Source organism: Micromesistius poutassou (genome assembly GCF_964030765.1).
Source record: "Micromesistius poutassou genome assembly, chromosome: 7".
In the NCBI taxonomy this organism is placed as follows: domain Eukaryota; kingdom Metazoa; phylum Chordata; class Actinopteri; order Gadiformes; family Gadidae; genus Micromesistius; species Micromesistius poutassou.
In genome coordinates, this window is record NC_140277.1 from 2,831,612 (window position 1) to 2,842,223 (window position 10,612).

The 10,612-nt window shown below is 49.4% G+C and overlaps 1 protein-coding gene across 3 annotated transcripts; it reads right to left on the reverse strand.

Annotated features, from left to right (window-relative positions):
- Nucleotides 1–960: 960 nt before the first annotated feature.
- On the reverse strand, nt 961–6,653 carry btbd3b (BTB (POZ) domain containing 3b; the record flags this gene model as incomplete). 3 transcript variants are annotated; one of them, XM_084470370.1, is made up of 5 exons in its annotated part: nt 961–1,993; nt 2,678–2,796; nt 4,829–4,919; nt 6,247–6,348; nt 6,445–6,653. In XM_084470370.1, the coding sequence occupies 5 exons, from the start codon at nt 6,651–6,653 to the stop codon at nt 961–963; spliced, it is 1,554 nt and encodes a 517-aa protein (XP_084326496.1). The 3 variants fall into 3 exon arrangements, with proteins under 3 accessions (XP_084326496.1, XP_084326495.1, XP_084326494.1); XM_084470369.1 differs by having other exon boundaries at nt 6,247–6,354; XM_084470368.1 differs by having other exon boundaries at nt 6,247–6,360.
- Nucleotides 6,654–10,612: the final 3,959 nt, after the last annotated feature.

The following is a 10,612-nucleotide window of genomic DNA, read 5'->3' on the forward strand; positions in this document are numbered from 1 at the left end:
AAAGTCAACTATTGCTATACATATACATATACATATACATACATATATACACACATACATATATGTATAAACATATACTGTATGTGTATATATACATATTTATGTTTATATATACATATATGGTTATATATATACACATATATGTATATATACTGTATATATATATCCATATGTTTATATATGTGCATTGTATGCAAGCATACAAATAATAAACATAGCATATTAATTATAGAAGCTATTTTTAAGGACTGGCCACAAAAGTGGCAGTACACTATATACAGTTACATTTATGAACTTTTACACATTTATACATGCACAGTAATAGCAAAAAGATTCTTTCTTGAGGGCTTTTTGCCTGCCAATTGGAGGCAAGATTCAACAGATCCAGCCAGTTGGCTTTTCACTTTGACATCTTACAAACTGTACAAATCCCTCGGGATCCTTTTAAAGTTTTTCCTCTGCTTTTTTTGTCTTTATTTTTTCGCACAAAAGTGATTATTAGGCATTGACAAAGACTGGCATTATAGACAGCTATATCTCCTTAAGTGTCTTTTAAAGTGGAGTGGTAACACTTAACAATAAGGGTACAAGAATTAACCTTTATATAACATTAGCTAAATCAATAAGCACTAACCAACAATGAACTAACAGTTAACAAACGGTCTAGTAATCATGTGTTCATGTGTACTACTGGGGTTCATGTTAACTAAGAGATTCATTTATTCATCATCATATGATGCTTACTGCTAAACCTAGTTCATGTATAAAAAGATACCTTAGTTGACAAGTTAACTAACACCATTAGTAAAGGATCAAACCATGACTTAACTGTTAATTAGCTGTTAGTTAACCGTTGTCGATACTTATCCCTGCATTAACTAATGCCAACTCAATGTTACTCATTGTACCCTTTTGATGTAAAGTGTCTCCAGGCCAGGGGAGACCAGAAGATGAAAGAGTTCAAGCGTAGAAGATGAGCTCGGGGATCTGTCCCCCCTGCACGCCGGTTCCATTAGTGCTGTCTGAGGAGCACTGGAACTGGTAGGTCACCCGGCCGCACTGCACCTCCGTCACGCCCTCCTGCCCGAAGTAGCTGAGCTCGCTGCCGTCCAGCACCACGCTGGCCGTGTAGAAGGTGTCGGGCTCGATCTGCACCGGGTACTCGAACCACACGGGGAAGGTGTTGCTGGAGCCGTCCGAGAAGTACTTGGTGAGGTTCTGGCCCAGCAGCACGCCCTGCCGCTTCAGCTCGATCCGCGCGCTGTACTCGGCCGAGCCGCAGCTCGAGCCGTACAGCCCGAAGCCGGCGATGAACACCCGCTTGTCCACGGCGAACTGGATGCTGTCGCAGCGGCCCCGGTAGCGCCACTGGTTGCTGCGGTAGGCGCAGGACTGGAAGCGGTGGCACCGCTGCGGGCTCAGCCCCCTGCGCGGCTCGCTGGCGAACTGCAGCTCGGGCTTGTTGGCGGCCGTGTACCACAGGAAGATGTCGTTGGTCTCGTGCAGCGTCAGCACGCCCGACTGCGCCGCGCCGTTGGCAAAGTCGTCCAGCGCCATGGTGGGGATGCGGATGAGGTACACGGCCTCGCCCAGCACCTTGCGCTTGTTGTCGATGGACAGCGTGATGTCCTTGCGCTGGCACTCGGCCTCGGCCCAGCTGAGCGCCGCCTCGAACACCACCAGCTCCTTGGTGTTGAGCGTCTCCCGCTGCAGGATGCTCTCCAGCGTCTGGGCGTCAATGTCGCAGAAGCCCTCGGAGCGCAGCGCCAGCTCGGCCTGCGCGTCGATCACCTCCCAGCAGCGCTGCGTGAGCTCGGGCTCCTCGAACAGGCAGCTCTGGGAGAGCAGCACGCAGGCGTTCTTGGCGCTCAGGCTGGTCTCCAGGAAGTTGACGCAGGCGCGCGCCAGGTGCGGCACGATGTACTTCTTGGCGGCGTAGAGGGTGGCGAGCACCGTGTCGGCGCTGAGGTCGATCTCGTCGCAGTAGATGTACCTGTGGGTGTGAAGGGGGGGGGGGAAGGGGGGAGTATTAGCTCTCAGACTGTTAGTTGGAAGTGGTGTTTGTGTTTAGTGTAGATACGCCTTTTTTTATTAAGTTATCCCATGACCGCCCCCCCCCCCCCCCCCCCCCTTCTTCTTTGTACAAAAAGTGTAATTGGAAGCGCGGTAGAAGTGATTGCGTTACTCATACAGTCTGGCATTTAGGATTGATCCACACGTGGAAGGCTTGAGTTAATAGAAAAACAGCTTGGGACAGGAAGGAGAGCAAGGCAATAAACAATAGGGAGTGATTCAGCTTGAAGGAAAATGCGAATATGTGACAAATGGGTTCGTATACCACTCTGAGAGTTGAAAGGAATTACACGTTTTTCCTTTTGGAAGCAACGTAAAGAAATGGGTCATCTTGTCCTGTGACAGTCCCGCCTGGTTCCAAACAGCGATTAGAACGGGGACTAAACTGAAACGGTGGCGAGTATATTGGAAGCTCCTATCTTAATAGACGACGGGTTTGGTGTTCAGTGTTGGCACATTACAGGTAATTTAACCATCGCCTCGAGTGAAGAGATATGAAACGTACCCCTATTGTAAATGGGTTAGGAACCGAAAGGGGACAGAAATACATGAAATCTGGTGCCTTCAAGAGTTTATTGAAATAGAAGAATATCATTACACTCACTTCAGCATGGCAAGGAATGCTGCTGGTTCCACATCAGGGATGCGGATTTCACCCTTGTTTTCCGCCAGCTCACCGTAAAACATTGCATGAAACACTGAGCTGCCCACAGCCAAAACATACTGTTGGGAGAGAGAGAGAGAGAGAGAGTATGAGAGCCAAGAACACATCAAAAACTACAACATGAATTTCTTTGTCTGCCGTGATGTTGACACATTTGCACAGAGAGGGGGGAAACGTGTAATTGTAGGAAGTTGTCAAAATCGTAATTTATTTGCACTGCAGTTCTTTTCAGTCTTAAACAAAGAACGCTGTACAATGTTTCGGTGTGTATCAGTGTAAAGTCATTAGAAGGTTCCTGCACAGTGAGCGGTGCTTAGATTCACAACCCCCATTCCCTCTGGGGACAAAGAGAGACACATATCCAACGCACCCAATCCCCAGCCACCGCTGCCGAAAGAAATGTGCGAACAATCCAAAGAGCACAAGTGAATGGAGAGCAATACAACCACACGTTTGGTTTACAGCTGTTAATGAATGAACTTATCTGCTGATGAAATCAGAGGCAACACAATACCAGGATGATTTCAGGATGTAACATAGAAGGACTGGTGAATACCGCAATTATACTCAAGTAATTCATGCATGCATTTCTGCTTGTGTGTGTGTGTGTGTGTGTGTGTGTGTGTGTGTGTGTGTTCGCGTGTGCATGTGTGTGTGTGTGTGTGTGTGTGTGTGTGTGTGTGTGTGTGTGTGTGTGTGTGTGTGTGTGTGTGTGTGTGTGCCTGCCTGTGTGTGTGCGTGCGTGTCCGTGTGTGTGTGTGTGTGTGTGTGTGAAAACCTTAAAAATCACATATTTACTCTCAATGGGGTGACTTGAAATTCAAGTTGCTAATGACTAACGAGACTGCGACAAAGATAAAAAACGAAATGTCGCACATCTCTCAAGTGTGCCATCAATCCATCCGAGGAAAACGGTTACCTGGTAGATGAAATTGCTATTGAGAATCTGAATTCATGCCAAATGGATGTCATAAAAACCGCAGGGCAGGACAACATCATCACTGTTGGTTTAATACAGGAAGCAGTCTAATCATCTAAAATGTCCTTTCTCAAAATGCTTTCCACTCAAGTTCAACGGCCAAAAAAACATCATCCGCAAACACTCACTGACTCAGCAAACCGTGGGCGACAGGCCAATGTGAACCGGACGGTCATTGCAATTAATTGTAGTGGAAAAGTGGCGGCTGAATCCCTTTCTACATATTTTCTACACATGACTGTGCGCTCCTATTCACCCAGAGCCTTGACAGTGATGTCCTGCTACGTGTGGGGGTACGGGGCTTACAAGAATACGACAGACCTTTAAAAAGAATGACCATGAACGTCTGGAAAACAGCGAGGTCGGGGGAGCCTCACAGGTGGATCGTGATGAAATAATGGGAGTTAGCTTTGCGTGAGTATAAACCACCAAATGGCCCTCGTAATCGTTCTACTTATATAAGCCGTTGCAGAGAAAAAAACTTGAAGATTGTAACAAATGCCTAAATTGGCAATTAAATGAATAAAAGGGGAAATAGAAAGAAAAGGCCCATAAAGAATATAGCATATTTAAATGTTTAACAATATAATAATATTATATTTAATATTATATTATATATTTTAAAGAAGATAACAATAAATGCAGCAGGGTGGTGGTGGTGCTAGTTGGGGTGAAACCCGCCAAAGAGCAGACACAGGGAATTTGACCCAGAGTGCAATGGAATTAACCCTGGGTGCGATGGCAGCCAATGAGAGCAGCCCTTCCCTTCCCCTCCCTCCCTCCCCAACACTCCCCCGTCCATCACCCGGTCTCATTTGCATAAATAATAGAAGAGTGTCTCGCAGCAGAAGCAGAGGCACGTGGCACTAAAGTGAAAGACGGAGCACAAAAGGGCCACTATCGCTGGCAAACTGTGTTTAAACGCTGCGTGTGCACGTGCACGCATGTGGTTCCGTGTGTGTGTGCTTGTGCGCGCATAATTATGTGTGCGTGCGGGAGCGATGCTGATAAGATGTAAACCAACAACATTTGGCCCGGCTGACGCGCTGTTTATTAATGGTAGCGGCGGCGACAGTGGCGGCCGTGACAGGACTGCGTGATGAGAGCCTTACCCGGTGTCCGGGCAGCCGCTCCGTTCCTCCGGGCTGACCCACCAGGAAGTGAACATCTGCCATCAGCTCATTGTTGAACATCACAGAGTTCCTGTGAAGCAGAGCGATAGGAGGAAGGTGTTAGCGTGGTGCATGTACGGGGGCGGGGGGGGGGGGGGGGGGGGGGGGGGGGAGAGCATGAGAAAGCTGGAAAACAACCACAAAACCAATCTGGGTGTTTTTTAACGTTAGAATATCAATATGAAGACTGGATGGTAATCCGACGACCTGCCATGAAAAGATTACCTTTTCCATATGAAATAGATTAACCGAGATGTCTTTGAATCATTTGTCATCAAAGTGAGTCCAATAATCCTGTCAGGTCTCAGATGAAGAACATTGACATCATGCATGGATCGGCATCATATTCACAAGCAACGCCCTGTATTGATTTACTGTTTAACACGTACACATCTGTGTCTGTGGATTAGTGAAGTGTGCCACAACAGGCCAGTGGACACCGTCGAGCCCGTTGGAAAATCCTCACTTTGAAAGAATGGAACCAATAACAAAGCCAGGGTTCATATATTATGGAGTGGTGGAACATGTCACAGTTTGGGGCAGACAAACAGCTACATGGTGTTCTGGCGCCACAACAAAGCGCACACATTTCAGCCTGGACATCTGGGGTCTTCTACTGATAGGCCAAGGTAAACATTGTGCTTTTAGTGCACAGCAACCCTCCGCCTGTTGTGCATATCAAACACACCCGGTGCATGTCAGCAGCCCTGAGCTCGGGTCACAGTGACTGTGTGTGTGTCTGTGTGTGTGCGTGTGTGCGTGCGTGCATGCGTGCGTGCGTGCGTGCGTGTGGTGTAGAGAGACTGGAGAGGCAGTGAGCAGAGCTATAGCAGCCCCGGCAGATTAAGGGCAGAGCAGCAGGGAGACCTACCTACCTACACACACACGCACGCACAAAAGCAGAAGGATGCATGTACGCATAAACATCCATTAACAAGGCACCCGTGAGAAAAGACACAGAGCTGTGCACACACCACAGAAACACACACATCTGAACCACAACGGACACGCACGCATTCACTACACTCTATTCCCCATCCACTGTACGATGCCTTAACACACAGCCATGGTCAACCCCCCCAAGGGCACACGCACAAACACACACACAGCACACACAACAGACCCATGCCAATGCTGAAACCCATGCGCTTCACGCCATGCCCCTTACATGTCAAACCTCACAGTTCAACGTTCTGTCTCAAAGCTGTCCTCAAACCCCCCCCCCCCCCCCCTCCACTATGTATCGCACTTTAACCTGCGCAGCTCACTGCCAGTGAAGCTCCACCAAGGTGAGGGTGAACCGTGTCGGTCCCTGCTGCCGCCGGGGGCCAGCGGTCTGAAGGCACAAGAGCACCCACCTCTCTCTGATGGTGGAATAGAGTCCCTGCCAGTTGCAGTTCTGTATGGTGTTGTTGTTGTTGAGGTTCTGCTGGTGGTACTGTTGCACCGAGCCGCTGCTGCTGCTGCTGCTGCTGCTGCTGTCACTGCTGCTGCTGGGGCTGGTGGTGATGGTGGTGCTGGTGACGGAGCTGTCGCCGCCGTCGTTGGACCCGGACGGCGACTTCTTGGCGGGAAATATATCCGCGGCCATCTTCTTCTTCTTCTTTCCCTTCAGGGTGATGATCTCGTAGCAGACCGGCGGCAGTTTGGAGCTGCCGCTGGGGCTGGCCGTCTTGGGGCTCTTACTGGACCTGCTCTTGACCGACTCGGGAAGCATCAACAAGAAGGTCAGACATTTCATGTTCCTTCCCTTGGCATCGACCATGAGTGTTGTGCGACTGCCGAGCAGTGGGGATCAGGACATGCAGAGAAGAAGAGCATGCGCCGCCACTCTCCGGGTAGGCGGGCGGGCGGGCGGTACGGGTCCGGTGGAGGTGGTAGGGGTGGAGGTGGGAGGGCGGGGAGGGTGGAGGGGTCAGCAGGTGGCGGTGGCGGCGGCGGCGGCGGTGGCGGTGGTGGCGGTGGTGGGGAGGTTGGAGCGGAGGGGCGAGCGGTGAACAGAGAGCTGTGTCCTCCCGGGTCCTGGCTTCCCTTCCCTGTGAGCGCGGTATCCCGTCCAGGAGATGAGCGCGGGGCTCCTCTGTCGCCGGTCTGTTGTCTGTGTGGAGCGCTCTCCTCTCCTCTCCTCTCTCCTCTCTCTCCTCTCCTCTCGCGGCGGTCCTCTCTCTCTCTCTGAGTCTCCTCTCTTCCCGTCACTCGTGTGAAGCGCTGCTCCCCGCCGGACGGTCCAAAGGCACCTTCCCTGGGGGGGAAGTTTGGAGAGCCGCTGAAGGAGAGCCACCGCGGGTTCCCATCCCTGCCTTTTCCAAAAGAGCAGCAGGAAAGAAGAAGAGAAACACCCTCTTTAAATCAATCCTCTCTTTCTTTCCGTCTTTGTGTCTTTGTGTCTTCCTCCTCCCTGTCCTCTCTCTCTCTCTCCCTGCGAGCTGTCTGGCGGGGGGGCTTGCGGTGCGCGGCGGCGTGACAGCCCCCAGATTTAGTGCAGCTGCAGTGCTCCGCGGACCAGGCACTTGACAGTGGCTCTCTCCCTTCCTTCTTTCATTTCTTCTTTTCCTACTCCCCCTACCTCTCTCTGCTCCGCTCCACTGTCTGTCTCCTGATGTCTCTCTCTCTCTCTCTCTCTCTCTCTCTCTCTCTCTCTCTCTCTCTCTCTCCCTCTCTCCCTGTTGCTCTCTCTTTTGCACTCTTGCTCTCGCTCTGTTTCTGGCTCCTCAGCTGTGTCTCTGTCTCCCCGGCGCCGCTCCTCTCCTCTCCTCCACTCCGAGGAGAGCAGTCATTCACTGGTTCCTGGGAGCTGCCTCCGAACAGCACAGAGCTCCGCTAAGCTACTGCTTCTGCTGACTACAGTGGCTTGAATGGGGGAGCGCAGCCAGGAAGGATGGAGAGGGAAAAAAAACTCGCCCCCCCCACTCACACACACACGGCCACTCACACACATACACACACACACTCACACACATACACAGAGCGCTGTGCAAGGCGCCCCCCCCCCCCCCCGGCCCTACCCCTGCCCTCCCCCCCTACCCTGCTTCAGCCAATAGGAGAGCGGAGGCTGTGCGATTGGCCGATGCAGCCCTTTTAGCTGCGCATACTTAAATATTCAATTGCCATCCCCTCAGTTAAAGTGACAGCCATGGGCTTCTTTTTTGGGAAGGCAGGGGGGGGGGTGGCTTGGATTAATCAGTTTTCCATTTTTATGTTTGCTTCTTTCTGTTTGTGTTGTGCTTGCTGACGTTGTGTAGATGTAGAAAATCCCCATTGTGTTTCAAAGGGGAATGTAAATCTGAAATGTTCTTTTTTAAAGGACAGCATTTGACTAAGCTTGGGTTCGCCTCACAGTCATACATTTTAATGAGTTGTTAATTAATTGGCCCCATAGGGTGAATTTGCATTTCCCTTCCGCCCAGAGGCCACAGTCACTTGGACCCGATGAATCCATCACAATGCCATAAACACAAGCTTTTCCCGCAAAAAAAAGAAAAATACAGTCGACCCGCACTCTTTTCCAATGTCAAACGTGTCCCCATTGAAGGAGTCCTTGGGGGTAATGCAGTGCGTATATCTTCAGACTCTTCACACTGCCAACGACCTGATCAAAATCATGTCAAACCGGCGGAGGGTTTTCCTTTGCTTGCCTCTGTCTGCTGACAGGAGCGCCGTTTTCCCGTTCCAACTCAGAAGAAATCAACATACAGTCCCCCCGTTGTTTCCTCACTACAGGGGAAGAGGGGGCGGGGGGGGGGGGGGGGGGGGGTGCGTAGGGGGTACTGCCGGCTGGAAATGTTATGCATTTGTTTACATGATGTACACCACACACACACACACACACACACACACACACACACACACACACACACACGCACACGCACACGCACACACACACATAACTGCCGCGGTTCAAGACTCTTTGTGTTGTTAGCATCCGATTCCACTTCCATTTTCCGTTGTAAACATGTATTTTTATGCTGAATTTGGTATGCTTTTCTTTTGATACGCCACCCGGGCCAAATCAACACAATTGTAGCTGTGGTGGTCATAGTAGTAGCAGTGCCAGAAAAAGCAGATGAAGCAGAAGAAGCAGTTGTAGAAGTAGTAGTATTTATCATGATCATAGTAATAGTAGTAGTGCTATTGCATATTATGCATTTAAGGATAGAATTTCCGGAGGAAGGGGGTGTCAACAGAAGCAGCAGTAGCAGAACAAGAGGGTGAACAGCATTAATCAAGTATACTCACCTTGGACTACATCGGCCGTATAGATTTGTCTACACACCACTTAATGAACTCTGTCCTCTGCAACCGAGCTTTTCCTTCTCCGAGGCGGCGGAACAGAAAAAGGCACCCTGGTGTACCGTGGGCCCACCATTACACTCCAACTGTGCTCCACTAGAGACGTTACCTTGGTAACTACATCCTGCACGCGGGCAGTGGGGTTAGTGGTGTGCGGAAGACAGGGACAGGCTGTGTGTTAACTATATTAAGGGGAATAGCTGGCTGCTTCACGGGGAAACCCAAAGGCAATCAGAGAGGCCCCGGCTCTCTGTGGCTGGGCTTCTTTTCCATTATTCGCCAGTTGATTCAATCCCGTCTCATCTATTACGATTTATAAGATTGTTATGTTTATATAACCGCCCTAATGGCTGATGAGAGGAGGCAGTGCTGTGGGGCTGTGGCTGATAACAGCCGATGTAGTGTAACAAAAGGCCACTGAATGCCACATATTTTTCCATATGTTAAAGTGAAAGAGGGTTGTCAACACCAATTGCCTGTATTTCTTTTGGGGTTGAAATTGCATTTCCTCAAAACGAAATCTTGTTATTCACACTCTGGGTAGTGGTAGTAGTGTGTGTGTGTGTGTGTGTGTGTGTGTGTGTGTGTGTGTGTGTGTGTGTGTGTGTGTGTGTGTGTGTGTGTGTGTGTGTGTGTGTGTGTGTGTGTGTGCCGGTGAAGGGAGGGAGTGACATGAAGTAATGATGGTGTTGTCATGGCGTCAACATCTCCACTGTCTCACACTTCTGGCCCGTCATAATCACACATTTCTCTTACAGAGGGAAACATTTGCATAGCCGTAGTAACACTCCAATTAACATTGCACGCGTGCTCAGTGAGGGATCCCTGCGTGATTGAGTCAGTGGAAAATAATTACAATCCTTTGTTTAAGGACATGCTGCAGAAAAAACACGAGACCAAATTAAGTAATTAAAAGCAGTCCACAAACTGAGCTGTCATTGGCTGGGATTGGTACAGTTGGTTAATAGTTTTATACATTGAGTGTACCATTTGATTATCCTTGTTTCAGTGGTTAAAGGTGTTTCATCTGTAATCTAAAGTCTTTTGTCCAGCCCTGGCTGAAAAAGTTCACTAGTGTAAGTCAGTGTTGTGACAGCTTTAAGTGGAAGCAATGTGTTGATAAGATTATATCTTGAACAAAAGTTTAGAAGCATGATTTTCTACATCTCTAGTCCAACGCTTTTTCTGACCTCTCCTCAGGTCAAAGGTGGAAGTATACATTATACAGATGATGAAAGAGTGGAATGCAAAATCAGCCGCAAAGCACACACAGCATTTCTTCTTTTCTTTCTTATGCTGTGGACTTGATAAAGCAGCGAGAGAGCGAGAGACAGAGAGAGAAAGAGAGAGTCAGAGAGAGAGAGAGAGAGAGAGAGATGGAGAGACTGAGATGGACTGACTGAAAGAAATACTGAGAATGAGATAGAGATGGAG